Source organism: Lentinula edodes, assembly GCF_021015755.1.
Source record: "Lentinula edodes strain Le(Bin) 0899 ss11 chromosome Unknown C8R40scaffold_75, whole genome shotgun sequence".
NCBI classification, from domain to species: Eukaryota; Fungi; Basidiomycota; class Agaricomycetes; order Agaricales; family Omphalotaceae; genus Lentinula; species Lentinula edodes.
Window position 1 is genome coordinate 1 of NW_025764381.1, and position 20,791 is coordinate 20,791.

At 47.2% G+C, this 20,791-nt stretch overlaps 7 protein-coding genes across 7 annotated transcripts; 4 read left to right on the forward strand and 3 right to left on the reverse strand.

The window, feature by feature from the left end:
• Nucleotides 1-476: 476 nt before the first annotated feature.
• Nucleotides 477-2,389, forward strand: C8R40DRAFT_1178082 (cellulase CEL7A; the record flags this gene model as incomplete). Its single annotated transcript, XM_046232795.1, has 7 exons — nt 477-768; nt 829-1,061; nt 1,119-1,211; nt 1,268-1,351; nt 1,416-1,559; nt 1,624-2,246; nt 2,302-2,389. The coding sequence occupies 7 exons, from the start codon at nt 477-479 to the stop codon at nt 2,387-2,389; spliced, it is 1,557 nt and encodes a 518-aa protein (XP_046079246.1).
• Nucleotides 2,390-2,516: 127 nt separating this feature from the next.
• On the reverse strand, nt 2,517-4,204 carry C8R40DRAFT_1164082 (putative CDF zinc transporter; the record flags this gene model as incomplete). Its single annotated transcript, XM_046230442.1, has 10 exons — nt 2,517-3,076; nt 3,130-3,235; nt 3,287-3,372; nt 3,426-3,590; nt 3,645-3,687; nt 3,743-3,763; nt 3,823-3,839; nt 3,965-3,983; nt 4,043-4,083; nt 4,135-4,204. 10 exons carry the CDS (start codon nt 4,202-4,204, stop codon nt 2,517-2,519), a joined length of 1,128 nt encoding a protein of 375 aa, XP_046079247.1.
• A 2,107-nt stretch (nt 4,205-6,311) lies between these two features.
• On the reverse strand, nt 6,312-6,806 carry C8R40DRAFT_1062605 (uncharacterized protein; the record flags this gene model as incomplete). Its single annotated transcript, XM_046225481.1, has 2 exons — nt 6,312-6,535; nt 6,593-6,806. Coding segments are annotated over 2 exons (438 nt in total), but the record flags the coding sequence as incomplete, so codon positions are not given.
• A 784-nt stretch (nt 6,807-7,590) lies between these two features.
• C8R40DRAFT_1135862 (uncharacterized protein) lies at nt 7,591-10,731 on the reverse strand. Its single transcript, XM_046229362.1, has 5 exons — nt 10,221-10,731; nt 9,994-10,170; nt 8,576-9,933; nt 8,150-8,523; nt 7,591-8,093 (listed from the first exon to the last, which is right to left on the reverse strand). Exons 1-5 carry the CDS (start codon nt 10,408-10,410, stop codon nt 8,021-8,023), a joined length of 2,172 nt encoding a protein of 723 aa, XP_046079249.1. The 5' UTR covers nt 10,411-10,731; the 3' UTR covers nt 7,591-8,020.
• Nucleotides 10,732-10,792: 61 nt separating this feature from the next.
• C8R40DRAFT_852744 (uncharacterized protein) lies at nt 10,793-12,615 on the forward strand. Its single transcript, XM_046236455.1, has 12 exons — nt 10,793-10,873; nt 10,926-11,085; nt 11,148-11,176; nt 11,232-11,378; nt 11,429-11,469; nt 11,521-11,619; nt 11,668-11,714; nt 11,777-11,787; nt 11,837-11,939; nt 12,000-12,103; nt 12,165-12,231; nt 12,285-12,615. Exons 2-12 carry the CDS (start codon nt 11,005-11,007, stop codon nt 12,345-12,347), a joined length of 792 nt encoding a protein of 263 aa, XP_046079250.1. The 5' UTR covers nt 10,793-10,873; nt 10,926-11,004; the 3' UTR covers nt 12,348-12,615.
• Nucleotides 12,616-12,817: 202 nt separating this feature from the next.
• C8R40DRAFT_1178087 (thioredoxin-like protein) lies at nt 12,818-13,872 on the forward strand (the record flags this gene model as incomplete). Its single annotated transcript, XM_046232796.1, has 7 exons — nt 12,818-12,874; nt 12,957-13,119; nt 13,179-13,247; nt 13,318-13,484; nt 13,541-13,707; nt 13,775-13,790; nt 13,849-13,872. The coding sequence occupies 7 exons, from the start codon at nt 12,818-12,820 to the stop codon at nt 13,870-13,872; spliced, it is 663 nt and encodes a 220-aa protein (XP_046079251.1).
• Nucleotides 13,873-14,340: 468 nt separating this feature from the next.
• C8R40DRAFT_1178088 (uncharacterized protein) lies at nt 14,341-15,632 on the forward strand (the record flags this gene model as incomplete). Its single annotated transcript, XM_046232797.1, has 3 exons — nt 14,341-14,494; nt 14,548-15,218; nt 15,267-15,632. The coding sequence occupies 3 exons, from the start codon at nt 14,341-14,343 to the stop codon at nt 15,630-15,632; spliced, it is 1,191 nt and encodes a 396-aa protein (XP_046079252.1).
• Between the last annotated feature and the right edge of the window lie 5,159 nt (nt 15,633-20,791).

Consider the following 20,791-nt stretch of genomic DNA (forward strand, 5'->3'; position numbering starts at 1 on the left):
AACCTTCTTTCCTCCGCTGTTTCGTGGATCGTATAGCCTCTTTGATGACGCTCGACGTCGCTGTGTTCTCGTATTCAACGTATCAGCAGGTGGTCTCGAAAAGCACCGAAATCCAAAAGTAGACGATATCTTTCGTTACCTTCCGCTTGGCATCTGAACGTGGACATTCCACCCATCAATCGCCTTCGACGAAGTTCCTCCATGTCGCGACAAAACTCCGTGTCTGCGGTACACGCAGACACAGAAACTTCACCAAATATTCTGTACTAGTTTTGCTATCTTCCAAGGCAGTCGCTGCTGTCGAGCGTAAACACCCCGGATAATCTACTTCCACTTATCCATACCCCTCAACCGGATAATCCCCGCGTCAGTACACCATTCGCTTTTCCTCTTTGAAAGGGTTATCCTTCAGTATATAAGTGATCAAGAAATGGATGCAACCAGCATCGGTTCCAAACATTCGTCACAGGCTCATCATGTTCCGAACAGCAGCTCTCCTCTCTTTCGCTTACCTCGCCGTTGTATACGGCCAGCAAGCCGGAACAAGCACCGCTGAGACTCATCCTCCGCTCACCTGGGAACAGTGCACTAGTGGTGGCTCATGCACTACCCAGTCTTCATCGGTCGTGCTTGACTCCAACTGGCGATGGACTCATGTAGTGGGCGGCTACACCAACTGCTACACCGGAAACGAGTGGAACGCAACTGTATGCCCCGATGGAACTACCTGTGCTGCCAACTGTGCTCTTGATGGGGCTGACTACGAAGGTGAGGGCTGTTGTTTCGATTCGTTGTCTTCGATCTTTCGACGTTCAAATATCTTCACAGGAACCTATGGTATCTCCACGAGCGGAAATGCTCTGACTCTCAAATTCGTCACTGCTTCTGCTCAGACAAACGTCGGCTCCCGTGTGTACCTTATGGCCCCCGGTAGCGAGACAGAATACCAGATGTTCAACCCATTGAACCAAGAATTCACCTTTGATGTTGACGTCTCAGCCCTCCCCTGTGGTCTCAATGGTGCATTGTACTTTTCGGAAATGGATGCAGACGGTGGATTGGTACGTTTTCCACGGTATGATACATCCTCGACCATCCTCTCATTTCTCGTAATCTAGTCTGAATATCCTACTAACAAAGCCGGTGCAAAATACGGCACTGGATATTGTGACTCGCAATGCCCCAGAGATATCAAGTTCATTGAAGGAAAGGTCAGACTCAGATTCAATGGGGTGTCTTTGCTTATTGCTCACTGTTCTTCCGATAGGCTAACGTCGAAGGCTGGACTCCTTCTAGCACTAGTCCGAATGCTGGAACTGGTGGAACCGGTATTTGCTGCAACGAGATGGACGTGAGTCGTATTCCCTGATCCATCTGCATCAACTAGTCAGATATTGAATCTGGATATTCTCCAGATCTGGGAAGCCAACTCTATCTCTGAGGCCCTTACTCCTCACCCCTGTACTGCGCAAGGAGGAACCGCCTGTACTGGCGACTCTTGCTCTTCACCCAACTCAACGGCGGGTATCTGTGACCAAGCAGGATGTGACTTTAACTCGGTGAGTTCTAAGCATACAAGTGAACTATTCACATTGGAGCTGATAAGAAATGTTCTTGACAAAGTTCCGTATGGGCGACACCAGCTTCTACGGCCCAGGTCTCACAGTCGACACCACTTCCAAAATAACCGTGGTCACCCAATTCATCACTTCGGACAACACCACCACCGGTGACCTCACTGCCATTCGTCGTATCTACGTCCAAAATGGTCAAGTCATCCAGAATTCGATGAGCAACATCGCCGGAGTCACCCCTACTAACGAAATCACCACCGACTTTTGCGACCAACAAAAGACCGCTTTCGGTGACACGAACACTTTCTCCGAAAAGGGTGGACTTACTGGCATGGGTGCCGCTTTCAGTCGGGGCATGGTCCTCGTTCTCAGTATTTGGGATGATGATGCCGCTGAGATGCTTTGGTTGGACTCGACTTACCCTGTCGGCAAAACTGGTCCCGGTGCTGCCCGTGGAACTTGCGCAACTACTTCCGGACAGCCCGATCAGGTTGAGACTCAGAGTCCTAATGCCCAGGTTGTCTTCTCCAACATCAAGTTCGGAGCTATTGGATCTACTTTCAGCAGCACTGGTACTGGCACCGGCACCGGCACCGGCACTGGTACTGGTACTGGTACGGGCACTACTACCTCCAGCGCGCCAGCAGCCACTCAAACAAAGTATGGCCAATGGTAAGCTCAAAATCAACTCATATCTTGATTGCCATCTCATTCATCAAATCTACAGCGGAGGTCAAGGCTGGACGGGCGCTACTGTTTGTGCAAGTGGTTCAACCTGTACGTCGAGCGGGCCTTACTACAGTCAATGTTTGTAGTGTCGCGGTGAAAATTTCTATTACTTCTCGACATATTGGCCGTATTTATCTCAATATGTACTCAAATGTCTTTTATTGTGACTGTACGTCGATGAAAAAATATATAGATTCGAAAGATTATACCGCATCAAGCATGACCATGACTATGGTCGATATTTCTCCTCCGCATTCCATTTGCGTGATTATCTCCAAAAATACAACCAAAACCATCCTTTGAAGGTACCTTGCATGTCCCTAATAGCTCGTCACCGGATCCACCCACCATTGTCTGTGTCTGGCTATCCATTCCTTGCGGATGCACCTCTGGAGAAATGGTGGCGTGTGCGACTCCATACTCGGAGAAGCAATGATGTATAATCTGTTCCGTTTTTCCCCATTCCTCAAAACTCGTTCCTGACGGTACACAGACATGTAAAGAAGCGAGGATTTCGGTTTGCGATAAATGCCAGACATGGAGGTCATGTATCGACACCACGTTCGGGATTCCACTGAGATCGTCTGTGACTTTCTGCAAGTCCAAGCCAATCGGTGCAGCTTCTAGTAGAATTCGACCCGTACGTATAGTGAGAGGGATGGCTGTTCCAAATATGATGAAGCTTATGAGCATGGAGGCGGCAGGGTCAGCATAGAACCGATTGGGTGAAGTGAGCTTCAATATCAGTATAGCCGCACTGACAACGCCAATATCTTGTAGCCGAGTTAGCGACGACAGAATAATCGACAAACATTTGGAAACAGACTGTTTATAGCGTCACCACAGAGGTGAATAAGAACGGCGAGCATCCCGAAATTATGTGAATGGTTTTTTGAAAGCTTCCGAGTGTTCGTATGGTTATGCCCGGCATGCTATAAACGATTCACGGAAGGGTGTAGATAGACTGAGGTGTTGAAACTTACGGCTAGCATTATCTCATCCGACATCTCGATTGCATGTGGAATTCCACTTTGTCCATCTGAGTGGCCGTGATTGTGAGAACCGTGATCTACGGCTACTTGTTGATTAAGTTAGAGGTGAATGATAAAGTTAATAACGTGCCGTGCACAAGTAAAACGCTGAGAATGTTGAGTGCAAGACCAACACATCCGACGATGAGGATATCTTTCGGGTCTTTTACTTGCTCAATCGTGATGAATCTCTCCAAAGATTGTAGAAAAATCGAAAGGGCAAGAGCAAGAAGGAACACTCCATTGAAGAAAGAACCTGCGCCACACATCAAACCCAGGTTCTGATCATACTACTGCAGAAAAAACGTACCGACAAGTTCAGCTCGATGGAAAGCGTATGTAAAGCCTTCTATCTAGAGCGGGAAGGTGAGTATCGATTATTGGCGTGTTGCGCATTATTACACGGACCGCGTGCCCTCGATCTTGAACCTGTGAACGATCAAAGGATTCAGAGGTAAAGTCAATCGCAACTAATATGCTGCACGTACATACGCCGCTAAAAATGCTATCGCACTAAGCGCAGTTTATTTTCAAGTAGGGAGCAGAGGGAAAATATACAGACTATGCAACCACGTCCTATAATTTGTTCCATATCAAGCGAGGAAACGAAAGAATTTAATTAGATAGAACCTACGTTCAGATAGTGAAACTGGGTAGCAAGATCTAAGAGATATAACGTTATCTCAAGGGTTGATATTGTGTACATACCGCATCCGCAATCAGCGCGATACTGCTCGTTCTGAAGCCCACTGCATCCGTGTTCACACTAATCCGGAGGCGACGAGGGGAGATTTACTTGCCTGATATTTCTGCAACAAAAAACGCGGTACTTATCGCAAGTACGAGTGCGAGTTTATTGGTGCTTTTCATGATGCTAGACCGATTTAAGGGAAAACGAGATGGGCATCGCGGTGAAAGGACCACTTTATATGTAAATATTGGAGAATACCACGTGGGATCATATCCTAGTCTGTGCTAGCCTGTAAGTGCGGGGCCACCGCCTTGCTTGCAATGTTACTCAATGTTAGCATATCCTTCAACGTATATACTATATTCGCTGCAAGTGAATGGGCTTGAATGTGCCCGTGGATCCAGGCTGTTTTTGATGGAACCGTGTATTTCTATCTGCTCTACCCATGTTCCCATTCCCTCCCATTTCATACAAGCCTGAAGTTGCACGATGGACCATACCGAACTATATATGTACACTATGCAGACAGCAGCAGTTAAATCATGCACCAATCTTCAAACATATGGTAATGATTATTTCTTGTACATGTACCACTTGGTCGATCTTCCTCAATCTCGAAAATCCACTATACAGTACAAAGTATTACGAAAAACGGCAACCGCGTTGAAGGAATATAGCCTAAGGTCAATGGGGCCCGCGGCCGACAACTAAAAATGGAACAATCAAAGATCAGTTGTACACCGACCTGTTGAATCCTCTCAGTAATCAAATCTGAGACAAAAAAGTCAGCATACGTCTGACCTCGTCTGACGAGAGTGAACGAAACTCCTGCTGTGCGTCTAACGTAGGAAAAATACACGAGCGCTCGATAAATCATTTGTTCAGTCCGCTCATTATATTACAACTACAAATCATCACCACAGTATGCTAAAAAGGCTATTGATACAGATATTGCCCGTAAGTATGGCAGTAGTAAGAAAACAGAGTCCATTTACTCATATATGACCTTGCCAGTTATATGGCACCAGTAGCCCGGGTCCATGAACGTCTACCGAATCCAGATCCGGTAAACTGAAATCCCGCGGATGTGGAAGAAGAGGCGGCGGTGGCGGAGGGAGCAGAAAGAACAGTAAAAGAGGTTATAGCGGAATCTGTGGCGGAGTTTACATCCGTTGAGGCAACAAGGGAAGAAGAAACAGCAGATGATGACGAAGAAGCAGCATCAGTAACAAGGGGAACCGAACTACTCGCTGTCGATGACGCTGCTGAGATGGCAGAGTCACTCAAAACAGAGGCTGAAGTAGTTGCAGCGCTTGAACCCGAGGCAGTCGTAGGAATTGAAAGCACCGCAGTGGCGGTCCCGGTTTGTCCCGGCACAATCAGAAACATAGTAGTCGTCACTGTAACTGTTGCTCCGGATGTAGCGAGAGTATCAGTGGTACTGGAACTGGATGAGGTAATAGTAGTGGAGGAAGTAATAGCGGCGGCAATTGAAGAAGCTGAGGACGAAGATGCAACGCCTGGACTCCCGATAGCGGATGCGGCTATTGTGCCCGAGGAGATGCTAGCAATTGCGGCGGTACCAATGACTGAGTCAGTGTTAATGCCAGTGGAAGAAGGAGATGATGTGGCGACCGCAACGTCTGAAAAAGATGAAGTGGAAACTGAGGTGGTCAAGTCGGCTGATGCAGTGGAAAGGATTTGTCGGCCTCGGATAGCACGACGGACAGGTACCGAGGATGAAGTTGGAACAATGGTAGAGGAAACGGAAACCGAACTCGGGTTGAGAGTGAATAAATTTTGTGCGACGCTGGGAGACGCAGTTGCTGACCCAGAGGCGGTCGCTGCACTAGCAGAAGCCGCGGAAGCTGAGAGAGCACTGGCGATAGACGCAATAGCAGCTGAAACTGAGGCGGTCGGGAAAGCGCCATCAGTGCCAGCAGGGATATCGATGACGGTTGTAGTCGAGTCTGAATTGGATGCGGATGTTGTGGCATTAGACGATGAAGTCACAGTGGTCGTCACAGAGCCCGCAGATGAAAGGATTGGCGCAGTAGCTGTTACGACTTCGCCGGTGCCGAGAGCAGGAGACGATGCGGACGCGACAGCGGTGACCACAGTTACAGAGGCAGTGGGAAAGGTAGTCGTTTCATCCCCGCAGTCCATGCTGGTGGCAGTCATGGAGTTTGACGTGATATCAGGCTCATCATCGTCACCACAATCAGAATCATCTCCAGTATCAGTGGAATTGGCGTTGCTGGCACTAGAAGTAGTGTTGACAGCACCCGCGGTCGATGTCGTGGTCGTGGAGTTGCCGAAAATTCCACCCTCTACGCCGGCGGCCTGTATTCTTGCCTCTACATCAGCTTCGGTATCGCAGCTAATTGATGTACCATTACTGTTTAGTAACGGGAGGGCAAAGCAGGATAGGCCTGAAGAGCATGGCGTCAAGCTGAACGTGGAGCCAGTACATTGGGCGAAAGCGCCGTTAACGCAAGCATCTTGGCCAGCTAAGATGCATTTTGTCAGTCTACTTGAATGAAGTGACAAGCAATCCTGATACTCACTCGTGCATGTGGAATTTTCAGTCATAGCTGCGAATGCAGCGTTCTGCGCCTGAGCCATCAGGCCATTTTGTTTTTGTACCTCTACAGAGGCAGCCCGTCGATGAATCGAAAAGAAGTCCGTAAAGCGATGGGCCGGTTTGCTAAGAAGAGTCGGGGCAGCGTTTACAGAAGCCACCAGGGCAAGGACAAAAGTCGAGGAAAATTGAGGAAACATGGCTGAAGTTGTTCGTGTAAAGAGAGTAAGTCTATCTTCTTATCGTTTCTGGTCGTCAAGCACCTGGCTTCTAAGAGTCTACTTGGGTTGAAAGGAAAGTGAAAAAAGTGAAAAGAAACCGGGAGTAAGATGTGTGAGGGATGCATCTGCTTTTGGGGGTCTTTTATATATCCCATCTCACAAAGAACAATAGACGTTTTGTGAGCTCGGCAACGTGTCACGAAGCACGAAGTGATGTTTATGGAGGCTATTGTTCTTGGTGGTCATTGTTCGAGAAATTTCCCACGTCGCAAGACCTCAAAGTCAAAACCTGGTCAATGCTTACGCCAATAGGGCTGCTCAATTCTTGCCTCACCTCACCTCACCTCACGAGCTGTCACGAAATTCCGCTTTTGGATGTCCGATTGATCGGCACCATATGTGTAATATACAGTAGTTGCAGCAAGACTTTATATTCATTATGCCTCAGTCTCTCAGATTACTTGTGCAGAGGTGCTGAATGAGTTGTTCAATGTCGCGCAAGCCTTTACTGTTGCCTACTGTTGCCTCTCACCTCATGGAAGCTCATGGAGGATTCTGATAACTCCAATGATGATTCCTTTCAACATGATAATGGCTTTGAAGATGAAGAAGCACAAAATTTCGATGGAGAATTTACTGATAGTGTTGTTGTAAGGTAGGTGTACCAGCTACATACCATCAATGAACGAAGATGAACCGGACAGTCTTGTCGAATGAAAATGAGAGGATGAAAACGAGAAAACAAGGCGACGGTAAATCAGCCCGGATCAATCAGACATCCAAAAGCGGAATTCCGTGACAGCTCGTGAGGTGAGGCGGTGAGGTGAGGCAAGAATTGAGCAGCCCTAATCATTTGCATTTCCGCTTTGTTGTCGTCACGGTCAGTCGTATCAAAATTGAGACCTAGGAGATGCGAACATCATTGGTGTCTGCAGTATTTGCGCCGGTCATGGTCAAGCCGTGCACTGCCCCACTATCATCTTATGAGGTTTGCAGCCAGCCAGCTCTCCCGCTCCGTGTAGAGTCCAGAGAAAATGAACGGGAATATTTACAAAACCAGATGACTTGTCAATTTCGAATAAATGAACATCCGACGTTTGACTTCATTGAAGAAGTGCAGTATTTTGAATAGTACGCATACGATGTGCGCGCAAGATAAAATACGAAGGACACAACCACATGCAGTACCACGCTCAATCTTTCTGTTTATTACACCTCTTCTTATGTTCCGTCCAGTGCAGCTTCTGGCAAGACGCGTCACAATATCTGGATAGAAAGGTATCAGTCTTATTGATCGGGTAGACGTCCAGTTCAAGATTCACCTCGTTTGAGAACAACCTGAACATTTCTTCAACATAGCACTAGGATTCTTACACCACGAGCATTGATACAGCAGCACACTGTTCAAATTCACCTTTGGATGGGCAGCTACCCTTTTTGCAGGGGATTCGTCATCCAGCTGTAGGTCGTTCAAGAAATTGTTCAGGTCATTCTGAACCTTTTCCGAGTCAGGCAAAACTTCAGGTTGTTTTTCACTCGAGTTGTTTAATCGTAAAATGACTTCCTCCCATTCGGAGACGGCTGCGGAATATTGCTCTACGATGGCGGCTTGGGCGAGACGCAACTGAGTATTAGGTATCGGCTGGGAGAAAGCGCGGGTGAAGTCGTCAGATTCTGATAGTTTTTTGAGGGAGGACTAAGCACAACATTAGACCATCGTAGTCCTGACATCTTTGAACGAGACGTACCTTTATTTCTTCCAGATTAGGATTGAGTTCAGGCCCTCGAATGATAATAGCAAGTAGAATGTTCCAATATAGAACATTCCTCATATGTCGATTGTCCGGAGGCGCCTCCGCAAGGAAAGTGTTGGAGTCGGTCCAAGCGCTCATAAAGAACGCCACTCCTTCTTCCCATTTTGGATCCTCAGCGGATGAAGCCTGTTCAAGTGTTTGCAACCCCAGTTGGCCCGCATTCTCCACCGCCCTCTGCAGCAGTTGGAATCGTATGAACGGCGAAGTCTGCTTACACTTCAACCCCTTTTTCGCCGACCTCAACACCACGGCAGGGTCCGCGAGCAGACTTTGAGCATACTGAAAGTAAGCCATATTCGGATTTCGCAAAAGACCCTTCGAACCAACTTCAGCGGCAGCACGGATGTTTGCTTGCATGATCAAATACTTGATGTCTAGTATATCAGCCTTGTCGAGCTCTCCAGGCGCGGCTCTTTGCCGAAAAACTCTTGCGCATTGTGGTAAGGCTTCCCGGAATGTTTTGAAAGGGAGTCCAGTGTCGAACGTGGCCTTTTGCCGCTTTCCCGTGCGTGGATCTTCTTCCTCGAAAGCACCGTCAGGTATTGAAAACTCGGTTTGGACAATAAGATCTGCTAGGATCAGCCCTAGCTTATGCAGGTCCCGATCCTGTAGAACAGACATGATTGCACGTTGGAATTGTGATTCCGTAGTCTTCATGATTATCGTCTCTGAGCGTAGAAGGCCGTAGTCGCCTAGTATGTCCATAAGATGGTCAGGAAGGCGCTGTCGGGCATGCTGGAAGAAGGTCCTGAGGTCAAGGTTGCGAGTATCTGTCTCAGCTTTCATTCGAAATAAGCGGAGCACACCGTTGAGACAGGTGGTCCGATTTTCCCATTCAGTGCTCCGCAGACCCGCCACAAGAAAGTGGACAGAGGAAGGGTTCGCGAACATGGCTTCAGAGCAGGTTTCTGCAGAGAGAGAAAGCATGCGAGCGCCATGCTCGATAAGAAATTTCGACGCGAATGGTTTTTTGATCTGTAGAGTAACCTCCTTGATAACCCGGGCCATATCAAGAGTTTTCAGCAGTGCAACATCGGACTGATTATCTTGTTGAGTGTCTGACAATTTGACAAGTACAGGTACTACAGAATGAGAGAAAATAGTGATGATCAGCTCCGCGATGTTTTCGTCGTCAGAGTGTTCTTCGAGTAAGCCTACCAGCGCAGGGGTAAGTTTGGATATCTCTATAAAGAGGTCTGAAGAGCCAAAGTGAGCCACGCTAGACAGTGCACGGAGAGCAAGATGTCGACAATAGTTGCTATCAAGAAGCCGTACTATTTTCGAGAGGAAGCCTGAATAGAGAAGGTAAGAAACGTAGGGAGAATGAAGTATGTATGTCGGTTATTACTGGCCTCGTTGAAATAATTTGTCTCTCAGAATCGCATCTGCACACATCTTGGCATAAATTCCAACTATTCCAATCAAAATACGCTCATTCCTCTCATATTTCGTGTATGCTCCATCTAGACGTCGCCATATAGCATCAAAATTGGAATGTACACGTCTAAGCCCGCTTCTACTATTCAGGTCTACGAAATGAATTAATGAAGTCAAAAACCTTCCCGGATGATAGACGTACCAGGAATGTTGAAGTAGTCGCACAGGATGTCCACAGTGCGATTCCATCCTTCTGCATTACCAATTTCCTCCACATACGACTCAGACACCAAGCTACGCGCCCCTGAGGATTTGGATACTGACAACTCATTGGCAGTATTCGTCTTCGGATGCTTCTTTGCTCCATTCTTTTTTCCTCCTGGTCCAGGCATCTTGAAACTCTTGCGTGAAAATGCAAGCAGATAAATGAATAACAGATACAGATAACAGGATGGATAGCGAATAGATGATAAGTAGTTCGCAAACAAGTCGATTTATTAGGGTTAGTTCTGCGCAAAATGAAATTTCACTTCGGCTGAGGCTCGGGGAAATACTGTATGTATTGCATTCTCCTAAATAAGCTTGTAGTTACGCATAACGCTTAATTTTTCCGACGAAATTTTGTGCAGAACTAACCCATACAGTATGTACCACCATCGCCAAAAACTGAACGAGATGCACGTGGCGCACCTTTCATCTCAATGAACATGCACCTTTCACGCTCGGCTGTCGTTGAAGATCGTAAAATAGGCTCAGCTAGAACTTATTGGATGACTTCCTGGGGGCAATGTACATGGAAAACTCAATTGTGGTCGATCAAAGCATTTCATAAGTTCTCTAAATGAATATGCGCGCGTCAGTACAGCCTTGCCTTGTAGGGCCTTCTTCACATTCATTCCCCAGTCAGGTTCTCATACTTTCCGACACGCCGCATTTACATATCACGATCTACAGGATTGATATGAGTATAAAAGGCCTCACAGTTCATGTTTACAGCGCTACTGTACCTTCGCTTTCTCATGTCTCAGAACGTCAGCGCAAACTTGTCAGATCTTGTCATTCGTGAAGTTCGTCGTATAACTAACTCCCGGTTTCGCTCTAATTTTCAATGCAATCTGCTTTTACCAAGGTCACATCTGGCATATGGACATTCTCTCGGTGACCAAGTTGTTTTTGGCCCTAAATATGTCTTCATTAATCATGCAACAAAAAGACCCTTCGGACGAGGTCCTCTTGGACTTTTACCCTGGGGAGGTCGCTCAACTGCCATCAAGCTTTCAACTGGCGATGTATGGGTACTTGCCTCAACACCACTCACTGAAGACACAAAGTCTGCCATAGACGCCCTGGGGGCGGTCAAGTCAGTTTAATCTTCATTTTCTCACTACCGATAGATTACCTTCTCGATAGGTGGATTATCGCTGCCGACATTGTGCATCATCTCTTCATTGGTTAGTCATCCCTCGCCGAGTTTTTGCACTTGTTCGATGACTTATCTGAAGGTCAGTACAAGAAAGAATATCCAGAAGCAAAGGTCATTGGTGTCGAGGGGCTAAGAGAGAAAAAGAAGCAGAGCAAGGAAGATCTAATCATCGACGGGGGTATGTAATTGCGTTACCACCAGTCAACATTACCTTTATTCCGTTCAGAATACGGCACCGACCCACATGAGACACTCTATGGGTTCGAAAATGAGGTTAGTGCCACGAAAAATCACAACATTGAAAGATTAACCTGGTGACCATATTTCACTCGCAGATCAAAGCTTGGTAGGTGTGCCTATATGCAACGCAACGTCCTAATTGACAGTCGTACTAGTTTTTTCTCGGGATTCGCCAACAAAGACATCGCATTCCTGCACGTTGCAACCAAGACTTTGATTGTCGCCGACCTGTTGTTCAATCTTCCTGGGACTGAACAGGTATGTTGTCCGAACCTAACAACCTAGCATCCTGTATGCTGATGTTGGGTACTTCTATAGTATTCTAAGTCGAAGATCTCCCCGAAAGTGCCAATCATAGGCAAACTAAATCCAACAAGCACTATCCTCAAACGATTGCTTTGGACAATCGGAAAAGACAAAGAGTGAATTTTACGCTCAAGTCTCATATGGTTTGCGCTGCTAACTAATCCTCTTATGCGCCAGTGCAATGCGACGGGATGCGAAGATCGTGCGCGAGTGGGATTTTGAGAGAATCATAATGTGTCATGGAGTGAGTGGTTGTCTTCAATATCACCCAGACGCTGAACTGTGATGTCGATATAGGACGTGATCGAGACGGGGGGCCAGAGAGCATGGGAGGAGGCTTACTCCAAATACCTGTCCTAAAGACCTCAAGGGATACGCATTTCACTTTATTAAGTTCCTACTTCATACTCGCGATATCTACTATCATTACACGTGAAACAGGCGTGTTTTTTTGTCGCTGGTGGTATATATTTGACTTGTATTATTATATGTAGGTCTTGATCTTTAGCTTTCTTAGAATGGATCAAGCTAATTGTGAAATATCATATGCCGGACTCCGTATGAATTCAGTAGTATTGAGCTGCTATTAGTTATCACTTTTAACGCTTCGTCATTGTACCGAAGCCGTGCTTAGGCATCAAAAACTGAGAGGTGGGATAAGGGTCAGGAGTATCGATGTAATTGTATGGAGACTACATAGAACGGCAATGCCACTACCCGAAAAAATGGGGTATTCATAGACGTGTGCCAGTGTATACTACCATATCACATATAAGTACGAAGTCCTGGGCTGTCCGAATGACAAACGACCCATCTGTATCTTCCTTACGATGATCATTGTGCACCACCTCAACAACAGTCGCGCACAACGCATTCTTTGGCTTTTGGTAAGGTGTTCTTGGCGTTCATCGTGCTCCGCTCTACCTCAACCGTCCGCTGAATCACAACTGTGAACTTGGGGCTCGTCAGGAGGAATTAAATGTACCGTACGAGGTTCGAAAATATCAGCGTATGCCGAATTACAAGGCGCCGCCATCTCTCCTTGAGATACACCCGTTAGGAAAATCTCCTGTGATAGAAGATAGCAATGAAGGTGAACATATAGTTCTAGCCGAAAGCAGCGCGATCATCAGTAAGCATTCTGTTTGAAGCCGCTGTTCACGTTGATAACTTTCACGCTTTGAACCGAAGTGTATCTGCTTCAAAAGTACGGAGGTAAGCAGACTTTGAGTTCAGCAGGAACGTTAGACGACCTGTATTGTGAGTGTAAGTTCTATGATGAATCGAAATATAATATACTCACCTCCCCCCGCTCTACTCGCTGCCACAGATACATACTATGCCGAATCAACTCTGAGGCCTCTGATTGTCGTCCGGCAAAGATTATCCCGTTTCGCGGATCGTGCCCCATGGTACCTCCGACCTTTATTCCGTTATGTTCTTGAAGCCTACAGGGTGATGTACGTCGACCCGGAGCTTCCACGAAATAGTCAAATGGTGAACGGCGTTGGATATCAATATTCTCAATCAGCCTGAGTTTAACCTGCTCGTAGATTCAAGAACACCTCAGCAACAACCCGTGGTTCGCTCGAGGATCTGATGGTCCAACTGCTGCAGATTATGCAATGATCTTTGGATTAGAGGGATTAATTGTTGAAAGAGCAATTACGCCAGAGAGCCATCCCGCTATAACGAGATATATAGACAAGATCCATGCTCGGTGAGTTTGATAACGCGGGTTGATGATGTGGAACTCAGTTGTCTCCGTTTTTGTGTAATATTTGTAGACCTGCATATCGAGCAGTAAGTTCTCAGAGTCATTGGGGTTTATGTTGCTCACCAAGGACATGATGCAACACAGGCACTGAAAAAAGGCGCGGAATGATCATGTACATAGGAATAAGGATGACGGACGTATTAGGTGAAGTTATTGAACGTACACTTCAGTGGAAAATGTAGAGAGAAGATTCATTCACTCGAGTCTCGCGTCCTGTGTAATAGAACATTACTGCCTATCTAATATGCATGTCTATGCATGTACCATGATAGGCTGACGAAACACCAAGAAGGCTCCCATTTAACGCTGCAGCTGAGGCCGGGGATGATACTCGCTCAACAGCTCCTTCACAGTCCTTCACCACTTCCTCGAGACGTTTCTCTGCACTAGAGAGTCTTGGGCTGGTGTTCAAAGACCAGAGCCTGCTTTGAGGTATCATCGATATGTGCAGAGAAATACGAAGGGCGGCGATTCATTCCTTCATTTGAGAACGAGTAATAACTACCCAAGTCGAATGTTGAAGCCTTGCGAGACATTTCACGTGCCGTTCAAACCTCAGTTCTTTCTTCGACTCTCATGCCGCCCAATACAGTGACAGCCGTATGGGCGGATAGTTCTACGTCGAAATCCTTCGAGTTCAAGTCCGAAAAAATGCTCGAATTCTCGGCTCGTGCCCACCTCAACAAGCTAGTATCGCCGCTGCCTGCGGGACAATGCGAAACTCTGCCATGTAAGTAGAGTTATTGCTACTGTCTCATTAATCCCTACTTATATCTTCCCCAGCGGGCTCCTTGGAAAACGTTGAAACTGCTGCTGTTCTTTTCCATCCGTCTGGGACCACACTGGTGGATGAAATATTGAAGAAATTCACTGCAGTAACTGAGGTGCGACTTGCCAAAGTCGAAGGTGATCTGGAGAAAAAGAAGTCTGGGACAGAGAGACTCTTAGCTAAGATTACTGGCTTGGAGGGTAGGGAGGAGTCTCTTCAGAAAGAGAACCAGAGTCTGAAGGAGGAGCAAAGACAGGAGAGAGTGCGGACAGAGGGTAGAGAGAAGAGCCTCTTAGCTAAGATTACTGGCGTGGAGGGTAGAGAGGAGTATTTTCGGAAAGAGATCCAGAGTCTGAAGGAGGAGCAAAGACAGGAAAGAGTGCGGACAGAGGGTAGAGAGAAGAGCCTCTTAGCTAAGATTACTGGCGTGGAGGGTAGAGAGGAGTCTCTTCAGAAAGAGAACCAGAGTCTGAAGGAGGAGCAAGGACAGGAGAGAGTGCGGACAGAGGGTAGAGAGAAGAGCCTCTTAGCTAAGATTACTGGCGTGGAGGGTAGAGAGGAGTCTCTTCAGAAAGAGATCCAGAGTCTGAAGGAGGAGCAAAGACAGCAAAGAGTGCGGACATCCAGTCTGGAGGATGAGATTACACGGCTATCAGGAGATTTCGATGATTGGATTACCATTGGTGTTAGTCATCTTGCCGTCCTCCAACTCTGTCTTTTCATTCTTTTGTAGGATCCTCCACCAGTTGCTACTTTGGATGCTATAAGGCAGAGGAATTTAATCGACAATGTTCAGTCGCACTTCGCCACATTGGCACAGCTACCCTACACGCACAGAAAACTTGCTTCAGAGGCTTTTCGGAAAGCCATAGGCAATAGTTCAACTGAAGATCGTCTGGAGGCTGCCAAGGCATTATTGCACGGCCATTGTATTGATTTACCAAGTGACAATGCATTGCTTCTCTTGGTTGATGAATCCAAGCGCCGACTGGGTAACAATGTTGCTCATCAACGGTATAGTCGTGCCTGGTATCTGGAGATTGTTACAAAAGAACAAGGAAACGCTGAGCTTATAGATATTCTTTTTCCTAATCCCTGACTGTCATTTGTCTTTATGTAGTCTAATTCTTAATTGTGTATAGTAATGGGCAAACTGTTTTAATGTCTTCATAGTGTATATGCTATTCAGCATTGATTATTGATAATTTCAAAGAACACTTTATCCTTGTATCCACTGTCTGTCTGCCCCTTGATACATTGTGGTCAAAAAATTGAAGATTTCAATGATGACCTACTTATACCACAGATAGAAATATCCTGCACATTGTAGAATCTGATTATAAATCCCTTGATTTTAAGTGGCTTGAACATGTAGAATTTCCAAATTAATTCACATTCAAAAAAACACCCCTTTCCATCTTCTCAATCTCAATCAACAAGTTAATTCCCCTCTTCAATGCATCCTCATCCCACAGATTCCAGACATACTTGCTATGATCCATTGCCCAACTATATTGAACACCCGGATCATCTTGACACCAGTAAGCAGCCACAGCAATGACTCCTTGAACCATAATGTAACTAGCACCCACTTGCACCATGCATTTTCCGAGGTTAGCAACTATTGGCGCAGTACCAGTTGCGTTCACTTAATTTTTACTCATGAATGAACCCCAAATGGCAGAGCCTAGATTGACATTGATAATAAACCAATTGGAGAGCTGAGAAATTTTTTCATCAGATGGAGCACAGATATGAATGAAAGGGCACATCTTTTTATCTGCCACTCGGCGGGCAAACAGCCTTGTATCAAAGTTTTTGTAGAGACATGATCTACTACTGTCTTGTAGTCAAGCTGTGAGTAGATTTATCTTCTTGTCAGGATCTAATAGCCTATTCGAAGCGATGTAGCATTCTGAATCTATAAAAAAAGGCAAACTTAGTGACAAGAGCTTGAATTCAATGGCCTCTGCCAGTTCCGGAGGCGCAGAGTAAAGTTCGTTTGAAGATTGGGCAGGCGATTTGTCTACTTCACGGCCTAACCACACATTCTTGAAGGATGATAACTGGCCAAATCACCCCCGCTTTTGTTGGAAAAGATTTCTCCGAGAACCTGAGTAGCAACGACACACAATGTTGAGGCGTCCGCGTGGAGTTCCTCTTCTAGTTGAGGAATGACAGTCGGAAGAAGATTTGGAGATGACCGCGTGAAGACGCTTAACTGTAAGACCTGGGTCAAAATAGGTCTTAGGGTAGGTTTGGTATATGAAGTTTTATGTTGTAGCGTGCTAGGAGCAGGCTGGAGCTCGAAGGGAGCTACGAGAACCGCGACCGAGGACGGGAATGACCTAGTAGTGCCTGGAACGACGAGATGATGACCCTTGAGGGGGTTCCTAGGAGGTCCAGGGAGGTCCCTAAGGCGTAGGGAGGTTAAGGAAGAGTGCGGGACCGTACAGTATTGCGTAGTAGGAGTTGTACTCGCTAGAACGTCAATATAGGATCGAGTAGGTCGTATATGCAACTGGGTCTCGAGAGTGTAAGCTCCCGAGAAGGGATATGTCAGGGAGGGTAGGTCCCTGGGGGCTGAGCTGGAGGATGGACGTCCTCGAGTATGGGAGGTGGTAACGGAGAAGCAATACGTAGTTCGACGTGAGGGGTAGCTTCGACGTTACCTAGATCGAGGTCCCGAAGCTTACGAAGTAGCTAGGGAGCTCTGGGAGGTTTGGGGAAGGGTAGCTCACCAAAGCGGGTAGGCGTTGGGGAGCTTTAGTAATGTTCGAGGGAGCTCGGGGACTCACTCGGAAGGCTTAGACTTGAAGTGAAAGCGTATATTCGATCGTATAGATGATCAGAGAGACAATAGACAGAAGTAGAGAGAAACAGAGGTAGAGAAACAGAGAGTAAAGAGAAATCCATATGGTTAGCAGGTACAAAGGGACAGGGACTGGACCTATGCAAAAGGGTGTGTGTTCAAAATATACCAAGCTGGGGCTTGGGGACGTGTCAGAGCTACTTAAATAGGTACGGGAAGTGGACAAGGGAACATCAGGGGATCTAGTGAACATGAGGCGGTAATCGAGATTGATACTTAATGGAGTTGCTATAGGGGGTCCTGTATGCGCGCCGGGGAATGTACGTGTGTCGGTGAAGGACGTTTGGGTAGGTATATGGTGGTACTTGTGTGGGGAAGGTGCAGGATGGAAGTGCATGATGGTACTTGGGGAGGTGACTTGGGAGGTGTAGGGGAAGTGCAGGAGGTGTATAGAGTGTGTGACAACGTGTGGCGGGTACTGGGGCTGGTCTGGTTTTAGGCAGGGCATGACATTAACGAGGTCATGCGCGGTACGGATCTGCTCAAAATCCTCCTCCTAGGAAAGGAAAGAACCGACACGGTCCCATTGAGGAACAGCCGGGGCCCATGCTACATACATAGTGCCATTATGTATGCCATGGATGCTTGCAACTGACAATGATCATGATCAGCGTAAGGACACCATCGCACAAACACCAGTTGCAAGCATGATGTACTCTAAGTAGGGCACACGAAAGGTTTATATTGGACTGTTTACAGTAGATTGTATAGTAGATGAATACAAATCAGGGCTGGGAACGTAAGGTTCATGGCCAGAGAAAACATTGAGAACATCATAAACATATTTTGCGGTTACAGACATGACACGGACATCAAATAGTAGGCGCTTTAGAAAATCATAGTCAGACAGGGTTTGACGCAGGAGGGTAAGCTCTGGAGCAGCAACACCAATGTCTGCTAGGTACCGTTCATGTCATGAAGTACGTAGCCCTATCATTTTCCTTTTCTCACCATCTCGACGCCCTTACTTGTACGATTACATCACTGTCAAATCCCATCGATTACTGATCCACCTGACCCCCATCATCGATTACTGATCCACCTGTTACCCTTCTCCTTCTACTGGCTTCCGCCACCTTCCTTGTGCCTAAACTGTACAGTATTACATCGTCATTTCTCGCAGATCGGATTATGTATATAAAGCCAATCCCTCACAACCTGGTCCCTTATCTTGACCTCTCTGTCATTATCTGGGACCAGGTATGTGCTTACTTATTACTACCTATGACTGTGATACTCAATATATCTCTGTCATTATCTGGGACCAGTTTGCCTCCGCTCTGCTTAATCGCTCCGCCTCATCGCCTTGCTTAGTCACTCCGCTTTCCTGCTCCGCTAGTAACTCCGCCTCTGCCGCTTCGTGACATTAGGTCAAGATCCATTACTGCACTGACAGCCTACCGATAAGGTTGTCCTTGCAGGATCCGCATACATCACGTCTTATACACCTGTAGATCTTTCTGATCATACTGCTACAACCGATTGCTCCGCCCTCCAACACGCACTTGACCCCAGAGATCAGCACTACGCCCACAATATCGGTGATAGCTGGTACGACTGTGACTCTCAGCCTTGCCCCCACGCGCTCTCCAATTCAGTTCAGGACCCAACTACCGTAGAAAATATCACCTTCTTGCCAATTCCCCAACCCCGATTGCCTACTCCTATCATGTCGACTCCTATTCCACCTGCCACACCAGCTCCACCCGCCTCTGCAGAAGATCTCATGACTCAGCTCATTAAACAAGTAGCCAATCTTGCTACAGCCATGGAGGAACGCTCATCCTCTAAGTCCAGCATGAACAAACCCGAGGTATTCAAGGGAAAAGATAGTGCTGAGGCGCGTCGCTTCATGGCTCAGTTCCAGAACTGGGCATCGGAACAACCTGATCTCACCAAGAGTCAGGCAAAGCTTATCAAGTCAGCCCTAGGGTTCTTTACTGAAAGTGCGGGTGACTGGGCAACCCCGCATTTGCTACATTTCAATGCAGAACATCCCCCCTTTGGAGGAGATTGGGAAGAGTTCCTGAAAGAGTTTGTTCAATGCTTTGAGTCAGTAGACCCGGGTATGGAAGCTTGCAGCGAGATCAAAAATCTCAAGCAAGGTAAAGGCCAGACAGTCGCAGAATTTGCTCAGAAGTTCAAGGATATTGGGGATCGGACTGGAATGTCTGACATTGATTTACGGGAACACTTCTTCACTGCCCTACTTCCGGAGATCCGACAAAATCTCATCATTGTAAACATCACCCAAGGACTTGCTCCAACCCTGAAGGAGGCAATCAAACAAGCCATATCAGTGGATGTCTACATGCACGACCCCACCATGACTGGCCGAAACTCTGGACACGCTCCCACACATACCGCTCACACTACCCCTGCTGACCCCCACGCTATGGACAATGATGCAACCCACACTAGTAATGGGAACACTAGGGAGGCATTCCTAGCTCGCATGCGAGGACGATGCTTCGGCTGTGGTGCCCAAGGTCATGTCAAGCAAAACTGCCCACACCGAGAAACCACCTGCTGTTACTGTGGACGCCGAGGACATCTGGAAGCAGTCTGTCAAGACAAGTTCATGGGACTCGGACGGGACCGAGGCCGACGTCAGCAGATATCCGCCACGGGACCCACGCCATTCTCCCTGTTCCCAAATGAATCTGTCCAGATTGCTTCCTCGACCCCAACATCTGCTCCTGCAACCGTACCTGCTACTCCGAGCCCCCCTAACCAGGACTTTTCCAACCAGATTGGTCAAATAAAACAATTACTCGATCGTGCTAATGCTATGTCCTCCTCGTCCTCTGGCTTTCAACAGGGTTTTTAAAAAGGGTACCCGCTCCGGCTGCACCGAGAGTACCCCGTAATCAGTTTGTTATGTTTGCTACTTCTTCGTATGACTCGCACCCATCATGTACAATATCGTCGATCCGGGAATTAAACTCCATTTCCCCACACTGTAAGACCTGGGTCAAAATAGGTCTTAGGGTAGGTTTGGTATATGAAGTTTTATGTTGTAGCGTGCTAGGAGCAGGCTGGAGCTCGAAGGGAGCTACGAGAACCGCGACCGAGGACGGGAATGGCCTAGTAGTGCCTTGAACGACGAAATGATGACCCTTGAGGGGGTTCCTAGGAGGTCCAGGGAGGTCCCTAAGGCGTAGGGAGGTTAAGGAAGGGTGTGGGACCGTACAGTATTGCGTAGTAGGAGTTGTACTCGCTAGAACGTCAATATAGGATCGAGTAGGTCGTATATGCAACTGGGTCTCGAGAGTGTAAGCTCCCGAGAAGGGATATGCCAGGGAGGATAGGTCCCTGGGGGCGGGGATTGAGGATGGACGTCCTCGAGTGTGGGAGGTGGTAACGGAGAAGCAATACGTAGTTCG